The 25,670-nt window shown below is 40.4% G+C and overlaps 2 protein-coding genes across 4 annotated transcripts in view; both read left to right on the top strand.

Moving 5' to 3' along the window:
• The first annotated feature begins 241 nt into the window (after positions 1–241).
• ak1 (adenylate kinase 1) lies at positions 242–6,143 on the top strand. 2 transcript variants are annotated; one of them, XM_054612751.1, is made up of 7 exons: positions 242–351; positions 3,502–3,541; positions 4,266–4,301; positions 4,422–4,585; positions 4,894–5,010; positions 5,107–5,298; positions 5,385–6,143. In XM_054612751.1, the coding sequence occupies exons 2-7, from the start codon at positions 3,535–3,537 to the stop codon at positions 5,451–5,453; spliced, it is 585 nt and encodes a 194-aa protein (XP_054468726.1). In that variant the 5' UTR covers positions 242–351; positions 3,502–3,534; the 3' UTR covers positions 5,454–6,143. The 2 variants fall into 2 exon arrangements, with proteins under 2 accessions (XP_054468726.1, XP_054468727.1); XM_054612752.1 differs by lacking the exon at positions 242–351 and adding an exon at positions 2,865–3,094.
• Positions 6,144–11,017: 4,874 nt separating this feature from the next.
• eng (endoglin) overlaps positions 11,018–25,670 on the top strand; it is a 37,415-nt gene continuing 22,762 nt past the window's right edge. For both annotated transcript variants that reach the window (XM_054612490.1, XM_054612491.1), the window contains exons 1-2: positions 11,018–11,106; positions 12,154–12,325. In XM_054612490.1, the coding sequence (XP_054468465.1) occupies positions 12,268–12,325 (58 nt within the window). In that variant the 5' untranslated portion in view covers positions 11,018–11,106; positions 12,154–12,267. The remainder of the gene's footprint in view (positions 11,107–12,153; positions 12,326–25,670) is intronic.

Genomic DNA, 25,670 nt, shown 5'->3' on the forward strand with positions numbered 1-25,670 from the left:
TAATGTGCACAAAATAGTCTAATTTAATATCTTACAGTGATGCATTCCTCCACAGCTCTCCACTCTGCCTCTAATTTCACTCCTGCCTCCTCTTGTCCATCATCCTTTCCCTCCCTCCCTTCCTCTCTCACATCCACTCTCCTTTGGTCTGCGCTTCCTCCCTCTTACCCAGAATGCAACGCCCGCTGATCAGGCTCAGCTGAGCTATAAAAAGGCATAGCAAGGGGAGGGAGGGCTGCCGTGCAGTAGGAACTGTGCAGACACACACACACACACACCCCCACACACACACTGGGATCCAGGGACGGCAGCCCTTTGCACTGGGATCTAGAGCCACAGCGCGACAGAGAGGTCAGTACAGAGGACAAAGGCTCCATAGAGGAAGCATGGAATGACAGGGAGTGGTTCTGACTGTCAGAGGGAGTGACAAATATGGAGATGTCAGAGATAAATAGTGTGGGCAGGTCGGTTTGATGGCATGGAAATTGAAAAAAATAACAGACTGAAATGGTGAACTGTCATCTGGTTTCTCGAGAATCTTTGGTTAGCCATGCTGGTTTGAATGGTTGACATTGTCTGAATATCAGGCATGTCTGCATATAGTGCAAAGACATGAAGCTCCTCTGTGTCATTGACATTGATGGCATTCAATGCATGTCATAATTATTACCATCAATGAATCTTTCCTCCAGACATTTCATTGCAGATGGTTTGCCTTCACTCCAATAAAAATGCAACCGTTATCCTCCACCTACACCCATTTAAGGCTGTTTTCATGCACAGCCCGCCTTTTTAATTCCACTGCCAATGTTATAGCCCCCAGTAACGGTCATTAACAACTGATTAGGGGTCTGAGTGCTATTGATTCTTGTCAGTAGACGGCACACATTAAAGTGAGCCTAAGCTTGCAATTTGGAACACTTAACACATCCACAACAGCCACAGCTAACACTGACATTAGCTCGCTCCATCATTTCACAAACATAATGGAATATCTCCCACTGCACTGACGTCAAAGGGTCCCCTGTTCCCCCTTAAAGGAACAGCACTCTAAATGAATTTGTAGAGTGGCTTAGTAACGGCACACAGAGTGAATGCACTAATAGATCATGTGCTCTGTACTTTTGTTTCCACTCCTGTTGCTTCTACGGGCAGTCAGTGAAAGGTTCATCCCCATGTGCTTTTTGAGAATGGTCGACACGCTGTCCCTTAACAGCTGAGTCTTTTTTTAGCAGGGCCAAATGTTAAAAAACAGTAATAAGACATGAGGGTGGGACAGGTGACTAATAGGGGGGTGGGGGTTGTGGTGAGTCCAGGATCTCTACATTTCAATTCAAGGGAAGAATTACAAAAAGCACGTGTTCAGACGTCTCTCCATATATCAGCTTTCATTCTGCGTTAACAGCGCACTCAGTCACATGATACCACATTATTTATGCAGTTGTAAGAGATTCATAAATGTCAAGGGAAACAATATAGATCTAATCCTAAAGCACATTCACTTTGTCCACAAAATGATGAAGACACACACCGAGAGCCATGTAATACTGTTTGCACCCTATTAGAACCAGAACACTTCTCACTTGCCAAAGAAGCAGGGGACCCTCAAGATGGTACCATAATAGGCCAGGGTGGGATTCCCAAACAGGCTCTGTGCTGACTCAGATGCCAGCCTCCAAGTGACATTTACATGGACGACAGGGTTAAAGGCCACTTCCATAAATCTGGACACCTGAGAAGCAGCAGCAACGGTGCTGAGGGAATTTGCTGTAATCAGAGAGCAAGCTGGTAGCATTTGGTTTAATAATCGACTAGAGTACATCTTAATGGTGAACCAGGAAACCTGGGTCTGCTGCAGTCTAGCTGCAATAAAATAACTCACCTTTCTGATAACATACATTCCTTAAAGCTGGCATGTGACAGATTTGTTTAAATAGTGGGCATGTGGCAGTGAGCAAACAGCCACATTGTCAACAGGTCAAATGCAAGTCTTGTTTAATCTTATCTAATATCTTGCTCCAGATTCAAATCTATTGTAAAGTAGGGCTAAAAAGATTATGCAGGGTGTAGAATAACCCACCAAGGTTTAGAGAATAAAGTCTAAAATCCCACGATAATACTCAAAATGTTTAATGCTTCACCTATAAATATATATATTTGTAATAATAAATGTGTGCAGTATGTTCTTTCCTCCCGGGTCACCATGCCAGGATATTTAAATCCAAGCTGGACCACGTAACCTAAGAAGTCAGTCCTTTACCCCAACTGTCACAAATCTGGTTTCACAAAACTCAGACCAGCAACTTCTCAGCTTACTTGATGAACGTACTGCACATGTGTGTGTGAGTGTGTACGAAAAGTTGAATATTCCTGTAACATAATAATTGATACAGATAATATAGCTAGGCCTAGTATATAATCCATATGCTGCAAATTTACAGGTGGCATATTTTGACATTCAAACAGAATTAGCTGTACTGAAGATAAAAAAAAGAATTTCAATCAAGGCTTCAACAAATTTAGCCTTTAGAACTTCTCGATAGTCAGTGCAGGCAGCGGCTAAACTTGATGCTTCTTTTGGCATACAGGCACCACCTGTTGAGCCAAACATTTAAAGAGTTATTTAAAGTTGGTTCTTTCAAACACACTCATTATCTACCCGAGGCACATGACACAGGCAAGCATTTGGTGAAGTTATCTATTTACACATGCCAGCACCAGTGACTCCCTTGGTCTCCTCCTTCCTCATTTTTCTCTTTGAGTCAGCTAGAAGAGAAGCGTAAGCAGGAAACCACACGGCCGTTGTCTTCTTTAGATATATTCAGTACTGTTGGCATATAATTAATAGTAATTTCCTGTCTCAACCAAATGTTGAGGGACCACACCATATCAGCGATGAGATACATTGAAAAAGCTCCCTAGTATAACTGTGCTCTATATAAGTTAAGTGAGGCCCCGTCGTTAAGTCTCTATTAATAAAACCATTACTCACGACTCCAATTACTCATCTTTGAAGTATTTGGATAAATGCATAGGGGAACACCAAAAAAACCCATTACCAACACTTTTACCAGCTACTTCTGCAGATGTTTTTGTGAGTATGAAAGGTGGAAGCGGAGCACAGTGGGTTAAAACATTTGAAACTGAAAGTGGGTCTCTTTTGTTATTGTATGTATGACGTGGTACAACATATTCACAGTGAAAATAAAGAATGTTTTAAACATAGTATTGGGATTTACAATAGGAAGCAATTGATTTGGAGAGTCCAAAGTTGATATTTGATAAAGCATGAAATGATGAAAACATAATAAAGAAAGTGTCACTTGCCTTTCTGACTTTGTTACATAGACCCAAAGGTTTTCACAAATTACAGAATGTTTGTACATCCATACAGCAATGGACTCTCTAAATAAAGTATACATTCTATAAGTCTGTCTGTCTTTAAAACATATCTGCTGCTGTGAACTTATTTGCTTTTCTTTGTCCTTTTCTGTCTTTTAGTTGAAGAAAAAAATACTCATCTAACCCAACACAATGGCAGGTAATTAATATATCATGTAGGAGACTGATTGATGATGATTAATGTTGCACTGAGTGGAAATAATTCAGAAGCAGTCTTGTTGTGTTCTCTTAGACTCTACTGCCATCTTATGGTGGTTTATGAGATCACACTGGAGGTCTTGCATTTTTACATTTTGCATTTTATGACACTGTACTTATATGTGGTATTCCTTTTCATTTTAAAAATATTGTTATAATATTGCATTTAATTAATAACACTGTGTAATTACAATAATTATATAATGATATAGCTATATCCGTACACACACATATCATACAATAGAGTTAAGAACAAATCAAAAGTTTGTTGTTTCTTTTCATTTTATGCACTTTTGTTGATTTTATAACTCATACTTTCTCTGTTCCCTGTGAACAGTTATACCTGACTAAAAAAAAAAACATTATCAGGTGACAACAGTTGCCATAGCAACATTGTTTGAGTAATAGCACAAACCTAAACCACCTACCACCTAGCATAGTGATAACAGGCTAGTGGACCAGGAGACACTGTGTTTAAACTAAAAATGGGAAGTATGTGTTGTGCTGATTCAACTGAAGGCCGGTCTTCCACGCTTGACTGTCCAGATGGTTTGTTCCAAAAATCTTTTGTGAAGTTCACTTTTTTGTGTCTATTGTTTTTTTTTGAAAACTTTGCCATATCACATGTACGGACTTCATATTTTTTTTGTTTCTGCTCATTTCAGACAAAATTAAAGATGCAAAGATCATCTTTGTTGTGGGTGAGTACATTCATGCGGAATTTTGTCTAATTTAGCAACAAAACACACTTAAATACTGCTATAAAAAAACACAGCCGTCTCCTTTGTGCTATACCCATGCTTTTTGTCTGTCTTCTTCAGGTGGGCCTGGCTCTGGAAAGGGCACCCAGTGTGAAAAGGTAGTAGCAAAGTACGGCTACACCCACCTGTCGTCGGGGGATCTGCTCCGTGCTGAGGTGGCTTCTGGCTCTGAGAGGGGCAAGCAGCTCCAGGCCATCATGCAGAAGGGAGAGCTGGTGCCCCTGGTGAGAGAGTGGGAGATATGATCTCATACAACACTCCTGCATTACCTTAACAAAGTTCATAATGTAAAGTTTTTGTTGAAAGAAGTTATTAATCAACTTGATTTATGATAATTTTGGAGGATGTAAGTTGTGGTGCTGTTTAACTGTATTATACAGGGAGGTGCTGTTGTTATTTAGCCCACCCTCATTGATATTAATGGGGAGACTAGAATCTGTCAGTATAATAAACTAGCAACTGAGTGTATTTTCCTATCAGAAGAGCCATATTATTGCGAAGGTCGACCATAATGCATCGGGTCTGTTTTCAGGACACGGTCTTAGACATGATTAAGGACGCCATGATCGCCAAGGCTGATGTATCCAAGGGCTACCTTATTGATGGCTACCCCCGTGAAGTAAAGCAGGGCGAGGAGTTTGAGAAGAAGGTAGGTCCGGGAGAGGGCAGGAGGTTTAGTTCTATAATTCATCCCTGGCAGAACAATGAAAAAAAACTTAAACGAGCAAACTATCTTTGATCCCAGATTGGCAAACCCTGCCTGCTGCTGTACGTCGATGCAAAAGGCGAGACGATGGTCAAGAGGCTTATGAAGCGCGGTGAGACCAGCGGCCGCTCTGATGACAACGAGGAGACCATCAAGAAGCGCCTGGACCTGTATTACAAAGCAACTGAGCCCGTCATCACCTTCTACGAGAGCCGCGGCATTGTCAGGAAGGTGCGTGCAACTGTATGATAGGGAACATTTTATATAATAGTAAGTGAGTTGTTTGTGAAATCTAACATGTATTCTCTTTCTCCTAGGTGGACTCTGAGCTCCCAGTCGATGAGGTCTTCAGCCAAGTCTCCAAGGCTATTGATGCACTGAAGTAAAGCAACATAACTGGATGAGCTGTGTCTGGTTGTTGTTGTTTTATTTTTTTATTTTATCAGTAGAAGTTTCATATGGACATAACATGAACTAATTTAATACCCTAACCACTGTTCTTGGAAAAAAAAAAAAAAAAAAAACTGAAGGCCGTTAAAGATCAAAGATGCCTTAACTCTGCTTAGACTCTAGCAGTAGGAATCTACAAATTCTAAAAAGGAATCTGTTTAAAGCAGCATCGGAAAATTAATTTGTGTCTTTCTATAATTATTGATTCTGTTCTGTGCTAAATACGTATGTCGATGAATCCAAAAGTGTACTGTATACAGGAGGTGTGGACCATCTCCTAACCTTCAAAGCACCATGCTCACACTCTGGGGCGAACCTGCACTTCTTATCTCATCTTATTTCCAGAGTCCAGAGTTCTTGGGGAAATAATAGAGTCCTCTATGATTGTGCCATTAAACAATAGCAGAGATCACCCACTGTGGGCTGACTGGTGAAACTCTGTATACAAGTACATTCACATAACTTTTAAATTACTTTTCTCAACCACCATGGACATCATACATTATTTTCTATTAATCCATTTACAACTTTGTTTAAAGCACAGAAATATATATATTTTCATCAAGTTGCACACATGTAACATGGTAGTGTATAAAGTGGTATATGTAAAAAAGAAATAAAGAAAATTAAAGTATATGGAAAAACAATGATATTTGAATTAGTTTATTTGCTGCAACTGTGTTTTTAAAAGATGCAATTGACATGCAATCTATATTACTTCACCACTTGACTGTAAGCAGACTGATTGTAAGCGTAATCCTGGACTAACACGTACACACACGCATCATGGCTCAAAAGGAAAAAAGCTTTGCTAGTCAGACAACACGTCAAGGTGCCGGAGAATGTAGACACAGCAGGATGCAGGACACGCTGCTCCAGCCACAGTTCACTACTGTTAGTATAACTTTTTCTTTGAGCCCATGATGACCAACATGTCTTCCTCACACACTAACACACAAACATACACGCTTCCAGTTGGCCAGGCAAACACTGTAGCAGGTATCCGGAGAAACCTCCAAGGAGAGCTCTGATCATGACTGCGCTGTGGGGATGAGGAAGAGGAAGACGGCTTCTGAAGCGGGGACAGGATGTGTCCATCGGAAAGTCAATCAAGAAAAGGCGTCTGTGAGCACTTTCATAAAGCCATGGAGGATGCCGCTTGAATGCTAGGAATGCTGCATTTACCTCATAAAGGTACAAAACAAAGGGGAAGAAAGGAGATGGTGGTCACGTAGCAGACAGAGAAAGAAAGAGACACATGTCTGCCAATGTGGGGGAGAGCGGAAAAACCATGAGCGAACGTGTCACTGAGTGTGGACTGAACTAAGTCCTGCAGTTCAGGGATCACAACCTACAGTATGTTATCTTATACTGCATTTAGTTTTGAAGATGAGCTCTTGAACTGCAAAGTACAGAACATAGGAGCAATCAAGACAAGTGACAAGTTAGTTAAAGCTCCTACAGTATGTGTAAGATTTGTTGAGGTGGACAGCACTGGGCTACACCATTTTCAATTTGTTATACAATTCTCATCTCAAACCGTATACTCATCTAGGAATCATTAAATCAAAATAAAGCAGAAATGCAAAGGAATAATTCAGGAACAATAAAGGAACGAGACTCTTTCAAAAATAGTAGAAAATCAATGCATAAACCTTTTGTAAAGGAATAATCGACCAGATGTCTAACTCATAGGACCCATATGGTAACAAAGCCCACATTCAATCAACTTTTTCTTATTCATCACATGTAGATAGGTGTCAACAAAATCTTTTTTTTTCATCTACCTTCAGAGTTAATGGTTCAATCTTTAAAATATTTACCTTAGCAAATTTGCTAAGGTAAATATTTTTTCTGGTAGAGGCTTTCAATACAGATTTACAATTATTAATAATTACAAAGACAGTACTGTGCAGCCATGAATATCACAAACCAGCATAATATATAATAAAAAGGTTGGTATAATAGTAATGGAAAATGCACTGTGGCACGAGGCAGCTAAAAAAAAAAAAAGTTTTATGGTTACACAATATATGCATGCATACATGATTCTTTTTGTTTCTGCTGTAAAAGGAGCGTGCCTAAATAAAGCTAAATATTTATATGAGTAAGAAAGGCTGGTAGTCTAAATGTAGCCTTGTTATGCAGTCTCTCGTTTGATTCATCCGGGCTACCAGTGAGTTATCCATCCAAGGGGTGATGTGGGGACATTCACAGCTTGAAACATAACTGGCTTGCTGAGAAAATAATCCCTTTCTAGACTGTCACAGACAATTACATGCAGCGTCGCGGCTCCAATGTAAAATGAACCAGGACCTCTCACTTAACAGAATGCGAGCTGCTTTTAGTTACATGCGGGAAGGGCTGTTTCTGAGGCCCTGTCAATTAGCTGCCTTATAAAACTGTAGACATAAGTGACTTTGTCATGCTGACAGGCCTCTGTTCATCCAGGTTCAGTCTCGGATATTACCGCTGCAAGTTAATGCGTCAGATCACCCCCCTTGGAGGACGATAAGGAAACGAGTAAGCAGGGGCATACACTTTATTCTCTCCCCTCCCCCTATAGACTGAGGAGGGCTGGCTGGCTGGCACCACAGAGACCCAGTGGCACCGTGCGGGAACCAACGTCAACCTGCGATGAAAGACGATGGCCGATTGTTTCCTGTTATTGAAACACTACTCATGGGTGGGGGTGGGGTGGGGGGAGGAGGTGGAGAGTCGAGGGTAGGCTCTGATAAAAAGGGAAGCCAGTGAAGGAGAGTGCTACTGCAGAAGTGTCAGCCTCAGATGTGAAGAAGTACCTTGAATACCTTGAATGAATGCCAAATGTGACATATGCCTCCGCAACATAATACAAGTCATGTCGACCATTAGAGGACTGCATTCATTTAAGTAACAAGCAGTGCAATTTGTCTCTACTTAGCATAGTATCCCATGTGCATTTCTTTGTTCCTGCTGCCTGAAGGAATGAGGTCGAGGCAAGTTCACAGAGTCAATAAGCAGAATATCAAGTAGTCTCAGGAAACTCTCTCTCTATATATATATATAACTGTTGCATGCACCATGGGATTGTAGCGCTCTAACATGCAAATTAGTCCAATTAGTCCTTAAGCACTCATGATATGCGATCATGGATTAACTAGATGAGCCCTGTTAAGTGTCTACAGTTCGAGTGCCCATTAAGATCAATTTAAACTGATTGTGGCGGATATATTGTTTTTACAGTATCCTGTACATGTGAATTATTTGCTTAAATTAAAGCAGTTTAGTGCTTAATTAAAGTGGGTATTAAAACACTGGATATCTTTTTATATGTCTGCTACATAAAAAAAATATTGCTTTGTTTGTGAGGTTTCACATGTCCTGGTTGACGATACCAATAAAGAGTTTGAATCAGAGCCATGACACTAGCTGTGACAATGCTTTTGCCCCTTTCCTTATTTACCATATTTCACTAAATCTGTAACAAGCTCTTTTTCTTTTGTCCTGCATCTGCACGTTGTTCCTGTGATGTCCAGAGACAGCTTTTTCCTGAATTACAAATTCCATATATAGTAAAGGAGACTTCAAACACTCCTTTCAACTTGTTTTTCCCTTCAAATATCAGGATTAGGAACAAATGTAACTGAAATAACCTGACTTTCTTTTTTTACTCAACATAGAATGGAAGTTGATGGAGAGAGTGGGGTAACAGAGTTGCTGTTTGATACATTCGGTGTGCTACAGCAGTTTTGTTATTATTCTAAATGCTTCTGTGGCATTGTTGAAGTGTAGTCCATACGTTTGTTTTTTCTTCTCTGTCACTCCTTGGTTCTGCCAATAGACTTTGTGTGGAGAGTTGATTTGACGGGATGATGACTCCTCTGAGTCTGTTCAGTTCAGAAAGGATGTTATGTCTACTCTTTGTTCCACTCTATTTTTCCTCACAAAGTACTAGTGCCGTGCGGTACTGTATATAACATGCTGTTCCTTCAAGAGAAACTATAGCGTGTTCTCAAGTTTTATCAGGATAAATCAACCAATAATAAAGATCTAAATTTTTTGTTGTAATAAATGGATACAGGTCTAATCAGAATAACTGAAAACGTGTGTGAGTGTGATGGGTCTTATATGAAAGATTTGTTTACGGTTCCATAAGGACCTAATTGTTGCTCATTAAAATGCGACTCATTGTAAAATATAATGTATTTAACAACTTAATCTTTGTATCTGTGAGAACATCCCACTCACAGTGTGTATTCCCTTTTATATTGTATTTCTTTTAGCTGTTTTTGTTTTAACTATAGCCCAACCACAACTTTACACAATTTGGGCATTTCCTCTCACTTCAGGTAAGAGGAATAAAAAAACAAAACCCAAATGAGGCAACAATGTTAGGATATGACTAATAATGACTTATGTTCTGTTGGAACATGGATGCTAAATTAAAATGTTATGACTCATATTTCCCTTGAATGTCATGTCCTTTGTGGTCAAATTGTATCCACCCTAAAAATACTAACGTTGGTCCAGTTTGGCAAACAAACTATTTGCTTTGTGAAAATGTCTTCAGTGAAAACCAGTAAAAATATTATTTTAATCCATCATCATGATCATCATTCTGGGGCACAATTTTAGCTTTAAAGGGACAGTTGGGGTTTTTAAAAGTGGGTTGTATGACATACTCCATTGTCCTCACAGTTTCGTTGTGGAAGCATAATACCTGCCCTCCGATTACCCCTCAGGTAAAACAATGTTAGCTCCGTCAGCTCTGAATTTCAAATTGAGCACATTTCAAAGTAATAATCTCAAAGATCTTCATTTAAATAACTGTCTGTAAAGTCACCATCTATCGCAGAATGAGGTAACAGAGCCTATGGCCCACTGATGAAAGACTTTTTTTTTTTTTGCATTTTCACTATTGGACGTACTAGGAAAGATCACAAGCGGTGCACACTGTTTGGATCTCTGGGAAGTGTGACCCCAAAAGACATCTGCAATAAGGCAGCAGCTCATCACCATAGTTACTAGTCTTTGAGATTGATTTTGAAGCAGCACATTGTGTGTTGCCCAACAGGACACAAAGAGGTGTTAAAATGCATTTTGATAAGGGTAAATTAATGGGGTTTTTTTGCAGTTTTTTTTAGGTACATCACCTTGAGAGCTGAACATGGACAGTGTTTCTGTGAAAAGAAAAGGAAAAGCTGTCAGAAAAAAAAATGTGTTGTGAAAGTCTACACTGGCTTACCTAGATAAAGACTGTAGCTGAAGAGTGAAGGAACCTAAGTTAATATTAAATATCAAATTAAAATGCAGTGCTACAAAATCACAATAATCCCTTTTAGACCTTTTTAGACCAGAGATTTAGACCTATGTTTTACAGACTCTGCTTTGACCATATAACACAGTACTATGACAGGGGGGGCAGCAGCGCTAATGCTGGTAGGAACAAGAAAAGAAAAAAGGCCGGTGGTGGGAGGGGTACAAAAGTAAATCCGCACCGCCCAGGAGGCTCAAAGTTTGGAAAGTCCTGACATCGTTACATCGGCCACATCCTCGTCCGTGGATTACAAAGCATACTTTATTCAAGAAAGCCAACCTACCTGAAAAGTAAGTTTTGCGGTTTCATAACTTTGTTCTAACTTTCTTTTATTCCCACAGGGATGTGCGGTCTATTTTCTTTCCGCGGTAGCCTAGAAGGCAGCAATTAAGCCGTCCGTGTTCTGTCTGTTTGTTATGGAATAATTTGCCGATGCTTACGTTAAATAACAGTAGGAAGTGCTTAATGTTACATTTGTGAAAACAAGCAGTTTTGACCACAAAGGGTGGTCGTCGTATGTAAGGATCTACTTTCATAGGACTGTTTTGCCTCATTATTTCCATCCTTAGTAGTTTATCAGTGTATATTGGTGGTCTCAAACTTTGTTTCCCCAGTAAAAAGCCCATTTATGGTTCTGTAAAGGACACTTTTGATAATGATGTTGCTCGTTAAAGACAGTTTTTCTTGCAGTCAGAAGTGCAGGGAAATAACGCGACTGTTTTCCTTTGGAGGTGCATAAACAGTTTACACAGGCTCTTCCTTTCCCTCTATATGAATTATATAACAAGAGCAGTCTCCTTCTTATCTGATCCCGGCATTGTGATATTATTTAAAGAAAGCGATGCAGTAGTGCTTCCTGAAACAGTGGGCCAGAAGTTAGTGACCACCAGATAACCCTTGGGTTCAGACCCTCATTGTGCACCAGGAAGGGCAACAGAATTATTGTGGAATTGTCTCAGGGGGGGGAAATCCTGTCATCTCACTGAAGGAATTTAAAACATTTAAGCAACATTTCCTCCACTGTCAGTACTGAATAGGTTGTATAAATGACCAATGCCCCGTGTGTTCTCAATTATTTAGTTGCGTGAAACTAATAAAAATACTTTATTGATGGTAAACTGCACTTTTTATACTCATGTTCATTTATCAAAACGTCTCCCCACATGTGGGGCTGATCCGAATCAGGGAATATATGTGTGTTGGATAACAGAAGACAGATTTGCTTACACAACTTATCAACCCTCACATTTCCTCATCGATTCCCATCCTCTTTTTTTTGTCACCTGACCTTTCTGCCTGTTAAAGACTGGAATTGTCTGCTCTTCCCCCTGCCACAGTCACTGCTGCTCTGCATCCAGACGAGGACTCTTCAGCCTCTGCCCGAGTAGCTTCATACCCCAGAGACCCAGACTCCGCTTCTAGCAACACTTTCGACCATAAACTAAACAGAGATGGAAGGTCACATGGGGCGGTTTGCGCTTCTTCTATGCATCACTGTTGCAGCCTGTGGTAAGTGTACCATCTGATATTCAGTGTTTTCAGCATTTAGTTCTTATGTCAGTTTTTTTTTTATTTTTTAAACGTGGGTTTATTGAAAAGTGTATCACCTCAGGCAACAGACCACAGGCCACTGGATTTAGTGGCTTTTGAGCCTCCAGGGCATATTTCTGTGGACCCAAAGTTCAAAGGCAGATATTAATCTTGTCCTGTCCTCTGTTCTTACATAATTTAATACTGAAGAGTTTTATTTCGCTCTGTTTTTTTTTTCTTGCACGCTAAATCTGGATTTTACTACCGATCTGAGAGGTTATGCACAAAATAGTTGTTGTGAAGTCTTTTGGCTTGAATGATGGTTTGTCCTTATAACAGCTCAGAGATTATATAGTACACAATATCTTTTGATAGAGTAGGGAAATAAATCCAATGACACAGGCATAATTCAGAAACCACGCAACTCCAAATGATACTCAGACCGTTGAACCTCTGATTCATCTTGGGAAGCAATTGTTTTTATTGTTGTTGTTCAGGTTTTAGTAATGATGGAATATTTTATTCAAAGACGGCCCATGTAAGCCTCCTCTGATGGCCCCCTCTAACTCTCCCTCCACTGGTTGCCTGTGGCTGTCCATATCAAATTCTAATATGTAATCCCTATAAGGTGGCAAAGAGATCACAAACCACCCCTGTGCCCTCAGGCCATAATCCAGCCTCACACTCTGCTCTGCACTGTAGCTTCGGGGTGTTTGGGTCCCTGCAGTAATCTGGCATCTGGGGTGGTCACATGGCTTTAATAAAATAAAACAATGCTATTTGATTATTACCTTTTTATGCAAATATCTTCAATATAATGGTATATAAAAAATATATTTTATAGGTAAAATGTATTGTTTTAAATATATTGGAGACAAAATGGTCTTTTCAACCCTATGAATCTTATACTTTATCGTTTTAGAGAAACTGCACCATTGTTTGACAGTTCCAATTGTGATAAAAGCATAGAAAAATAATTTACACTCTCTGTTCTAAGCAGCTTTTTTAATTGTTGAGAGTATATATAAAAACAATCTAAATACCATAAAATAAGACATAATGCACACTGCTGTACACTACTTATGTAATATAGTCTTAACATGAGCTGTCAGTAAAATAGGGTTCGCCGCGTTCACTTTCCAATGATGCACTACAAGCTGGAACAAACACTTCAGTGCCAAATAAACCTTTTTCACACCCTGTGTCCATAAACATACACCAGAAAAATAAACTGGCATTTCCAACTTGCTTTTAAATGAAGCAAATTGGCCCTGTCAATCACCGTTAAGATCATGTGCCAGAAAAACACAACTGTTCACTCCATCTGATTTCAGCGCTAACCTACTGTATGTCAAATCACAATATTGCCACAAGTGTTAAACACCCCCTCAGCATGGGGTGCTGGTGACAGGGATACAGAGGCGTTTTTTGGCCAACTGGCAGACCTGCGGAGAGTTGACCTCATGAAGCTTCCACCGCGGGGGATTATTCTCACTGTCTGCTGGTGGAGTCATCAAGCAGTTGTTCAGCGTAGCCTTTTTTGCCTGAGACAAATAGTCATTTTATTTATTTCTTGAAAGAGGTTCCAAGGATATTCCTTTTCTTCTCTTCTCCTTCTTTGTCACTTATTTTTAGGAGAAAACCCAGAGGGAGCTTTGACACTGTTCTCAGACAGCAGGGTACTCTGACCCCGTGCACTGAAGGTTGAAACGTTAATCAAAACATTGCTGTGACAAATTTCTCTATCTCAGGAATAGTTATTTGTCATATTATAGTCCACTATTGTCACATTCATTTGTCTTTTTCTCTGACATTGTCTCTCGGGCTTAGTAATATTTTTGTTGTTGAACACATGATGCACAAACATCAGGTGTGACTCAGTATACTCCATACAAAATCTAATTTTAACGCTCCCATACAGGGTAAGGTACTGCAAAAAAAACTGAGATTTGAGGTCTGTTTGTTTAATAGCATCCCCGCCAGTTGGGAATCAGTGTGGGAGCAGACACAATGTGAACGTTTTTCTCAAAAGGAGAAGTAAACACAGAAAAAGTAAAAGTAAATCAAAATAGCCTGCAGCCTGCAACAAATCCCATGTCTCTCTTGGCCAGTTGCAGGCACTGGTGTAGTGTGTTATTTGAGCTTTAGCTTTGTTTCCTCTGTCAGCTCCTTGATATGAGGCTTATTAAATCCCTTTGTGATGTCTGAAGCACGGTTTGAATGATGCTCACAATTTAAGAAACCTGAACACTTATTGGCCATATATATTTGTAGATATTTTAGATACATAACTTATCCATTTATATACATATATAGTCTCGGTCTAGTCTTTGGTTTTAGTTAGGCAGATATATATATCTATGATAGATAAATACCTTACCAAGGGATCCAGTAAAGCCAAAGTATGATGGGTAAGTCTGAGACTCGTATACTTATTTATCCACTTTATTTCCTGAAACTGAAAACGTAGTTCTTCCTTAGAGCAGCCTCCTGGCCTGGTCATGCATTTATTTATTTTTGGACAAATGTAGTTTTGTAACCGGCTGATTAACGAAGGAGTTGATGTTGTGCAGTTTTAACACTATCAGATCACTTGGCAATAGTTTGTACGTGATAAAATACTTCTAGGGCTAAAGACCTTTTATGTAAATTGAAATCTTCCCTCTGGGGTACATTGTTGAGTTGGTCTAATGTCAGCCAATGGAAGTACTGTATCAGTACTGTTGCAGCAGCCCTATAAAAGGGAACTTCCAAAAACGTGACTAGTTTTGCAAAGTGTAATGACTCTATATTTGATGGAAACTGCTGGATGGTTCACAGCCTTCTGCAGCGATACAGAGTAAAACTCTTGTCATTCATTTTGTTGACTTCTTAAGTTCCAGCACTAATTTTCTGCCTGCCTATCTAAAACCACAGGCATAAAAACCTGGACACAGCTCTTAATTCTACCCTTGAATTTCACTTAAGATCCTATTTTTCATCAGCTCTGGATTATTTATAAAATCGCCCACTGCCTATCTCTTTCCAACCAAGAATAGCTCATCCTTGCTTTCACCTTACACCTTGATTATTAAAATCCCTGATGTTCTTGGATCAGTCAGGCCTCTCTTTCTTGTCTACAGCTCATCCATAATCTCTGGACAGGCTTCTGCCAGGCGCCAATAAAACAGACAACATCCCACCAGTCTTAGTTTCACTAGATCACCTCCCTGTGAGGTTAATTGTGTTTAAAATTTAGCTGTTTGTTATAAAGGCCCTACATGGTCCAGCCTACGGGTTTATCTCTGAGCGCCTATGGTACCACAATTCGTCTAAATCCCTTTAGTCATTTAAACTGTGGTATTTGTTTGTGCCAAGATCATACAGGTGGCGATGCCTTTGAAATAGTGGAATTAATTCTCCCTCCATGCTTGCTCCTTGCTTTATGATAAAACATGCTAAAGGTTTACCTTTTCTCCCAGGCTCCTGTTCCTTTCATTTTCATTTTCTGTTTGGACGTTAGTCTTTTGTTAATCTTGTTTATTTCAGTTTATTTGTGCACTGCTACTAGGCAGTTGCAACACTCTCTTGCAACTGTTTTGTTGAAAGCCATTTAAAGAACCTATTTAATTTGGCACCTTTCCGTATGGATTTGATAACATCTGCCTCAGACATGGCAATGCACATCCTTTGTATACACCTATCCTTAGATTTAGCATTTGTCATGCATAAAGTTGGGGGACAGATTAAAAAAAGGGGGGGAAGAGGCCAAGCTATTCCCGATTTATAGTTGGTTTTATGGTTCAAGCTCCAATACCGCTCCAAAAATGCCAGAATTTCCCATACAGCATTTTAAAAGTGTTTTTTATTATATCTTTTTTGACTAGTACCAGTCCTCACACACTCAGGTTGTGACACAAACTTCTGTTATAAATTGGTTGCCTCCAAGTCCAAGCTGAAAATAACCCTGACAATTTGTATTACAAGACAGAACAGGCCAGGGCTAGCTGGTCTGCATTCTAATTTCAGTAGCGAACTCTTCAACACATTAACTGTCTTTGACATAACATAAATACTCTTACCACTTCACATTCTGTTTTTTTTTTGTTGTTGTATTAAATATAAATTCTGGTCATATCTTACAGTACCCATTGCACCTTTTTTAAAGGGCATCAAGAAGTAGAAATTCTCGGTTTCTGTCTGCCTTAGTTGCTTATTACATGAGAGTTAGTTGTTCTCTTTGGGAGAACATTTTCAATTTCATATTCCAAGCCAATTTAGAATTGCAAGCACAATAACCGCTACCACTTAAGCTGCCTGTAGCGGTTGGACACAAACAATTATCTATGCATCTGACTGAAGTCTTTGTCTTTAGTGATTTTTATCCTCTGTGTGCCTGGTGTTTCCTGGTAGGGAAGCAGTGTTGAATATGCCCCTTTTATGCAACAACTTTCCCAGTGGGAAGCAGGCATCATGATCTTAACTACCAGACCTCCTGCTGCATTTCTGCCTACCCCAGAGTCTCCCTGCACGGGCTAAAGGAAAAGCACAAAAGTGATTAGCGAGCCGCTGGAGAGGGAGGGAGGGCCGTCTGAAAAATGAATCATAAAAAAAAGGAAAGAGAGCGAGACAGAGAGACAGACAGAGATAACAGAATTCATAAAGACTGATTCATGGAGACAGTAAGGGAGTGGGGGGTCAAATTTATGTGACTGTCAAAGAGCAGATAAGTGGCTCAGAGGAAAGATGTGGGGAAAGAGAAGTAAGTAGCTAGGGGATTAAAAAAAAACACAGATAGGAAAAAGGACAAGACAGAGATAAAGACTGGGAGATATGGAGACCCGGTTAAATGATAAGTAAGAAAAAGTGAAAATAAAAGACTAAGTTGTTAGACAAAAGATGTAGAAAATACTAAACAAGCAACGCATGAGTTAGTTAACGGAAACGAGGTGTGTTGGATTTAGAAAACGATGACAAATGTTTCTCGGAAGGCATGCAATGGTAGACTAAGCTCAAAGAGAAAAAATGAAAAAAAAGGTCATGTTAAATATGGCGTTGAAAGTCAAAACAGTCCACTTCCCCCGTTTTACTGTAGTGAGCCAGCTCAGCCTGCCGTCAGACTGGGTGGCAGGGAGACGCGACCACTTGTCGCTGCCCCAGACCGATTTCAATCTCCTCCAATGTTATGCCCCTCCCAAATAACAATCCATTTCTGACTGCCTCGCTTTTCCTCTGTTTGAAAATACAGTGTGAGAGAGCCTCACTAAGGCTAAGGTCCTCTCTCTATTTGTTTGTTTGTGCTTTTCACCCACATTTGACTTTTACTCAAGGCAGTTCTAGCATGCAATTTGGCATATAAGTAATGATATTTGTGGGATTAAAAAAACTAAACACAATGAATGAATGTAATGTAAAATAAGAGTGACGTTTTGCATGATACTCTTTCTGATTTGAATTATCTTTCTAAATTAGATTTGGAAGTAAATCCAGAGATTTTTTTCTAATTGGCACTCCAGCATTGCTTTAATAGTCATGTGTGTGTTTAAATAATTTAAGTATAGAAAGGGTTTAATATGTATAAAGATGTTCGGAATATATAATGCTCATCATCTTAGACCATTATGGCTTTTAGCTGTGTAACTGTGTGACTACAAGGTCTTGCACCCTCTGGCCGGACGCTTTTCCTTATGCAGCTGCATGAGCACTGAATGGCTCATTAGTGGTGGGCGAGATAAACGCCTCGTCAGCATGGCGACCCCTTGTTCCTATCAACATGCCTTCTGTCTGTCCAGATAAGGCATGGCATTATGTACTCTTATCTCTAGGTCTGTCTACCCATGGTCGACCCTGGGGTCTGCACAAACACAGGACAAATACCTGGATAGAAACCTCTTAGTGGCTCAGCTGCCTCACTTATGAATTAAAGTCGAAGTTCCACAAAGTTGGAAAGGCTTCCGGTGTCTAGAAATAAAAGATTGCATTTTACATCATATGTCTTCTTTCCACTAAAACTTTATTCACCAGTGACTAATTTATGATGGTACTGTTATGCTGGGCAGAAACAGCCCCTTAATCTGTTCCTGAATAGCTATGAACAAAATGTTTTCAGCTAAAATGTCATCTTAAATGCCTCATGTCATGTCACGCAGGGCCTTTGCTTTGAAACTTTTATTTTGTCCTAAAGGAAATTCTGAGCATGTTTATGCAATTTTGTTGTACTAAGTACAGGGCAATTGTTTTCGTTAGAGAACATACTATATTTTTGCATGGACATACCCTGATTTCTAAAGTGGTCAGCACTGTGCAGTGTGTTGTTTAATGGCAGAACTTCTTGATTCAAGTACTGGGTGGGTGGTTTTCCTGTTGATTCAGGTGCCACACCGGTCAATCTGTATTTAGAGAGCCAAAATCTGTGTGTGTGTGTGTGTGTGTGTGTGTGTGTGTGTGTGTGTGTGTGTGTGTGTGTGTGTGTGTGTGTGTGTGTGTGTGTGTGTGTGTGTGTGTGTGTGTGTGTGTGTGTGTGTGTGTGTGTGTGTGTGTGTGTGTGTGTGCATATGTTTGCTGTGATGGTAGAATCCACACTGGATTTGGAGACCGAATTTTGTGATTTGCTCATATTTCTGTTATATGTTAGAAAATAGACGATGTGACTCAAAGCAAAAGCCTCGAGACATCTGACAGATTATTTTAATCTGCTCATATACTATAACTACAACAAATCTTACAGTCAAACTCTGGATACTTAATCTTCTCACTGAAGCTGGAGGGAATAAAGTTACACTTGTTTAACAACTCTCCCTAGTCCAGACTCTTCCATAAATTATATATTGAAAATGATATCATAAACTTGAAGGCATCCCAGATCTCTCTTACATAATTCAAAACCTTTATGTTCTTTGAGGCCCTGTAGCAATTTTGTGAGCAAAATATAAAAAATACAAAATAAATGGGCTTTTACTGACAACAACAAACTTTAACATCAGAAAACAATTGTTGGTTATTATCTGGTGTTACAGTATTAATGTAAAAGAGCTGTCAATCAGTGATAGCCACTCTGGTCATGTATTTTGCATTTTCGAGGTTTGTCGTTCTTCTTCTTTTGTTTACCCTTGGATCACGGATTGTATTTTTAACTTCCCTCACTTTCAATATGTTTTAATAAATAACAGAGCCTTCATTACTATGCCACCCTCGTATCGGAAAGCATTAATATTTTCTGGCAAAAATCAGTCAAGAAAAACGAGCTAATCTCTGTTGGTTCTCCACGCAGCATATGTTGTGCAAAGCTACATCAATCTTGAATGATTGGGGGCAACCACTGTGCAATGAATCTCCAAAGCTTCAATCTGCTTTGGTTGCACGCAGTTAGCATGAAACTTGCTAAATTAGTCTGTCTATCCACCAATTAACACTCAGATGATTAATTGTGTTTTGCTAGTGCTCTTTCAGTGTATTGCGGGGGGGCTATATTAGTAAATTGAAAAGAAGACGTGCTCTACCCTGTAACTGATGGTGCCTGGAATATAACCGATCACCTGAGAGAATGTTGGAGAATCAGAATCTTCATCTGCTGCTTGCTTCCAAAGAACCACAATCCATACGATCAGATTTATCTGCATCAAAGAATAAGGAATGCCAAATTACTAGCAGCTGACGGGGCTTAAAGTGAGTGAGTGAACGAACAACAGAGGAAGTGAGCCGTAGACCGTCCATACGCCGTTGTTGGACTTGTTGTTCCGCTGGCTTCCGACAACGATGAGACAACGGACGAATGGCTCCCAGAGGTGTAAACAGAGCTAGTGTGAAGACAGGCTGTCTCCAGACCCGCCATCACATCCTCCTGCAAACATTGGACGCAGGCACTTGGCACACACAAAAAAGTATTTTGCCATTATACTGAAACGACTAATAAGCAAATTTTTGGGGGGGGATAGAATTTCATGATTTACGAGAGGGAGATGAGATGGTCAGGAAGCTTGTGTGCGGTATGGAGTGTAGAATGCAGGGGTGAGAGGCCAGGGGACAGTGCAGGCCCCTGCAGAGCACTGATAAGGGGTTGTTTACCTTCCTGTGGATGGTCAGGCCTCGATCTGCAGTTGCGGAAACGCCGGGACAATAGGTGTGTGTGTCTGTGTATGTGTGTGTGTGTGTGTGTGTGTGTGTGCGCTTGTGGCCTTGAAGCTCCCCTTTCCCTCTCTGACTAACTCCAATAGGACCGCTGACCCCCCCCCCCCCCCCCCCTTCCCCATCAAAACCGACCCCTGGACACAAACAGTTTACCCTACCCCCAGGGACCTAGGGAGACAGTTGGGTCTGACGTTGACTGCCGTCAGCCCCCTCCCCCCCCATCCATGCTCTGCAGCCTCAAGTACTATAAGTCCTCCTTTTGCATCTAAACTCTCAAGTAGCTGAGGCTCTTTTACACAGTGACTTACAATCAGGGAAGGCACGAGAGACAGGGCATGAAATCAAGTCTGTCTGCCTGCTTGCCCGAGGTAAGTGAAAAGCCAGCTTGTTATTGGGCCGCAGGTACTCAATCCCTTGAATCTAAATCAACATTTAGTTGTGATAGGAATTCTAGGCCTCGCCACTGCATGTCAGTTCTGTGCAATGTCGGCACAGCACGGATACTCAAAGTGGATCCAACAGTGTTACACACGGGCAGGCAGATCTTTTCATATACAGGCAGAAGTAGCTAGCGAACAGAAACAACACTGGCAGTAGCACTAACAACAAACCATGTCCACCATCTCCACCAAATCAACCATTTTCTTAACCTCAAACATAACCAAAAAAAGATCTTAGCAAAAATCTGCTAGTTTAACATTTATCTGAATCTATTACATTTTTTTATGAGGAGAAATTTTATTTTTCCAAAAAGAGACTTTTTCTTCTGTCCGGTTATTACCCCTTTTACCATAGTTCTGTAATTTCTATATTTAGATAAGCTCATTTTTATTTTTGCTGACCAATGAGATGCTGACAATATGTTCAAAACAAGAAGTGATGATCTAGTCAGATATACAGTTCCAGTGATAAATGAACTGTGCCTCATGTTGGTGCTTCTGCTTTTTTGACAGTCAGGAGCCACACTGAGCCATTTCCAAGAAATACAGTATGACCTCTCAATTATTTTTGTCGTATATAAGTTGCTTGTATGGTGAAATATTGTTCTTGTAAATGAGTGGAGCGACAACAATTTCATCTCCGCTCTTAAGGCGTTCTGTCATCACAAATGCCAGTCGTCCATTTACAATTTACCACTCCACTTTTAGCCACTCTAGATTTCTACTTGCTTCTCTCCACTTTCTCTCCACTCACAGTAAGAAAACACTCACACCAGTTTGGTTGAATGGGTTCAAACAGATTCATTTTTTTTCCTATTCACATTAATGTTACCATAGTGTGCAACAATGTGGTGAAAGCTACCCTAAAGTTGTATTATGGGCTGTTAGAAAAATGTAATGCTTGGGGGCTGGAGCCGTGAGTGCCCTGCTCACATACCCTGCCATGTCTTTTTTGACCTTGCTAATTCAATGAGCGCCCACATTATGACAACTTATTTCCCAGGGAGTTGTAGCAATAAAATGTAAATTGGTCAACCCAGCTCTTTTGAACATTCAAGAATGCTACTTAGCATTTGTAGCAAATGTTGTAATGATTGGACTTTCAGTGAATCATTGTGGTCCACAAAAGTGTTTTAAAGACATTTTGCATACTAGCAGAGTGGTGTATGCGCGCCATTAGCATGTCATGACAGTTGCTGTTGGAGACTTAAAGTTTTGGTGTTCGAACACTTCTGTGAAAAAGCAGACAAAGATGAAGAAACACTGCTGAGTGCTACTTTAGCACCGAATAATGATAAGTCAGCTCAAAGTCTCCAGTAACGCACAGCCACTGGCCTCTTTGCAGCTATGTTGAGCTCTGCATAATTATGTGGAAAGTGAAACTTTGGTTGTCATCCTGAATTAATCACCTTTTAAGGGGTGTTTTAATTAAATCTTGAAACAATGGAGATGGCACTTTAATGCACACATGGACATTCCTTAACTGTGATGTTGTTGGTCAGGCTAGCTGCAGGGATAGCTGCAATCTATAAATCTCTCTAGTTCACTCTGTCCAGCAAACTCAGGCAATGACCATAAATCATACAGCATTGATCAAATGTTACAGCCTTGTCATGCTCGACTTGTCAGGCGCCGCTCTAGACTGGACTCAACTTTATCTGTGTAAGCTCTACTTTGTGAGGCTTTGCTTCTCATCCATGACAGCGGGTTCACAATGGACGCGGGAAGCGCAGTGCCGAGTCAGTTGTAGGGCAAGCAGTAGCCTGGCTGTTGCCCTTCCCACCAGAAGGGCATTTCACCACACAAGTCAACAAGCGTTTCTGCTCCTCTGTTGTGTTCAATAGGGATAATCTCAATTTCACTCATTTACTCTTTGTCTGTCTGTCTGCTTGTGTGTGTATGTGTATCTGCTCATGTCGCTCGCTATCTGATTTGACACAACTGAAAAATATTTGGAGTTTTTTCCCAGATTCGCTCGAGACACCTATAGAAAATTTACAAAATGCCGAAACTATTGCTGAAAATATTGAAAATCTACTTCACCTAAAATGCCGGCACTTCCGCATTCAATGTGAACCTGGCGTAAGACTCAGCTGCACTTCAGATTCTACCGTGCACAGTTCACTCTTTACAACATATGAAGCACAAAGTTAACTCAAACTGGCTTACCTACAGCTAAAGCTGCTAGACTACATTTTAAACTGATAAAGTACAACTAAAACTGACAACGTACAGCAACCCGACGCACAAAGCTTGTTGAGCTAAATTTAAAGTCGGCCTTCAGACTGATTGAAACGGAACAAGTTAATGTCACGCTAACCCTGATGTCCCAAAATGGTCACAGTAGTGGTGCTGTCTTAATGATACTATGCACAATTGAACACATGGAAAACGGATGTCAGAGATTTGTTGAAGTAGTCTCCTATCTTTTTCTGGAATACCCTGGAGGATAGGGAACAGAGAGCAGACAGGCCCTGGACATGTGAAGCTTCTAGTATTTGTTGTCCTGCAAACTTTTAATCTATCTAACTTGTTAGTTGTGGCTCCAGGGTGCTTCAGAAAACCATGGGAACGCTGAGGGCATTTTAAAGTACATTGTATTGTAAGTACTTCATCGCTCCCAGATATTGGCACAGTTCACCAAAATGTGCTTTCTCCAAAAGCTGCTGCACTATAAGCAAAGTTGCCATCATCGATTTTGGCTGCACACTCGTTGGTCTTAATTTTATAAGCATTCGACCAGTTTGCTATGATAATGATTCCAGTTGAATGTGTTTAATTCACATTAAGTCTGTTAATTTGGCCACATAGTGTTGTCATTTTGGTAATTGGCAGCAGTCTATTCAGGCGGACAAATTCATTGATACGTATTTAATGGAATTTGCATTAAGAATTAAAGCAAACTTTGGGTCAAATGTGATTATAAGTACTTTTCATGAATTGAGGCCATTTCCTGTCCTCCCTAATGCTCCCTAATGGTTTTCCACTCACACCTCCCCCACATACCTAACATCTAAATGGAAATCATCAACATCCATAAACATGTCTTCTCATGAAATGGGAAACGGGGGGGACTGATATAAGTAGATGAAGAGGACAGGGAATCAAATGGTTCTTCTATACCTCATTTACCAGCAAACCGCTTAGCGAAGCCATTGGCATTTCCGGGGTCAAGAGGGCAAAATGAATGTTCTTCATATCCTATGGTGACTTTAAAAAAAAAAAGAGACCAATGTCACATGCATGTACGCACACACACACACTAACGCGCACAGCCTTATGCAGTCAGTGTGATTTATACCAAGACCGCTCGGGCGACAGTCATGGGCCGTTGACTCTGTCACAGCAGAACAAGAGAGAAATAACTTTATGGATGTGGATATTGAGCAACAGACATTAACACAGAGGGGCAGAATAACAGGAAACCAGCCTTGACCTCTGGGGTGAGGGAGGGAAAAAAGAGATGGCAAGGGAACATGTATGGCTCTCCATCTTGATTTGCTAAAAAAAAGCTGCAGTCCAAAGCTGTGAGGACTAAGAAACAGGAATGATGCAGGCCCCCTTCAATCCTTGATTAATGCCAAATGTGTACTTGATTTGACTGTAAAATAAAGAGCAGTGGTATGATGTATTACCCCCAGAAAATAGAAAAAAAACATACGATTTTAATGGGACACAAACAAAAGATGTATCATTTCCGAAATGTTCAACAATAAGAAGCATCCTAGATCAGCTAATTCTAAAAAATGACCTAATGTGATCAAATTAAATTGATATCTGGTTACCGGCTCTTTTTCCCTCTGTAGTATTATGGGTCAGAGATATTATGAACAAATGAATGGATTGAACAAATGACTAAGAGTCTATAATACCAACCCCATTTCAATGTGGGTACACCAAGAAACAGGACACAGAGCTGATTATGTGATATGTTCTATCTCCCTCTGTTCTTGCTGGTTTTCATTGCATTTATCACTTTCTATCCCATTTTATTTCTATCTCCGTTCATTCTCCTTCACTGCTGGTGATGACATTGCCTCAACCAGGGTCTTTGATTAGTGCTCCTTTCTAAATAAGGCACATCCTGTTGACCTTCCGAACGTTGCAGTTTCCTTTTCACCCTTTCCTCTCGATTGCCTTTTCTTTCTCATCTCATTTGCTTTTCTCCAAATCTCCTCTCTGAGGGATTGAGGCTTGCTGGGTTAACAGACCAAATACATCATAAAAGTCAGTGGAGCGCTATGTCATGCAGCATTTGCTTAATAAATGAGTTGTTTCTGTTATGATATCCGTCTCGCTCGCTTATATGCTTCAGCGCCAGCTGTTTTGGGGGTGATTGACGCATGCATTGCGGATGCTTGGACATATATTGCTTGTATTCATCTTACTGAAGATATGCTTATCTAATGCTTAGGCGCAGCACAGAGTAGTGCTGACTGATCCACTCTATCGTGAAGTTGGGTGGCTTCAAGGCCTTGTCCTGAGGATTAAATCCAGATTGGAGACTATGCCAGCCATTGTGGTTGCCACCAAAACTACAATGCCACAGGACTCCCATAATGCCCCAGCAAGACCATGCCGTCTCTAATCAGCAGAAGGCGGAAGATGGGCCAGTAAAGAGACCAGTTGTAAAAGACTCTTCTAGAAGAAAGAGGAAGTTTGCTGGAGATTATTTTGTACCTGTCTGCTTGGGACAAGTTAGAGTGAGCGTGTGCACATGCATACTCACTCTAGACACACAATAGAACACACACACACACACACACACACACACACAC

Source organism: Anoplopoma fimbria, chromosome 14 (genome assembly GCF_027596085.1).
Source record: "Anoplopoma fimbria isolate UVic2021 breed Golden Eagle Sablefish chromosome 14, Afim_UVic_2022, whole genome shotgun sequence".
In the NCBI taxonomy this organism is placed as follows: Eukaryota; Metazoa; Chordata; class Actinopteri; order Perciformes; family Anoplopomatidae; genus Anoplopoma; species Anoplopoma fimbria.

Excerpts from the sequence above, each read along its gene's own strand:
- ak1 (XM_054612751.1), top strand. Across the intron at positions 4,586-4,893 it reads AGGGAGAGCTGGTGCCCCTG|GACACGGTCTTAGACATGAT; the intron begins GTGAGAGAGTGG and ends GTCTGTTTTCAG. Across the intron at positions 5,011-5,106 it reads GCGAGGAGTTTGAGAAGAAG|ATTGGCAAACCCTGCCTGCT; the intron begins GTAGGTCCGGGA and ends CTTTGATCCCAG.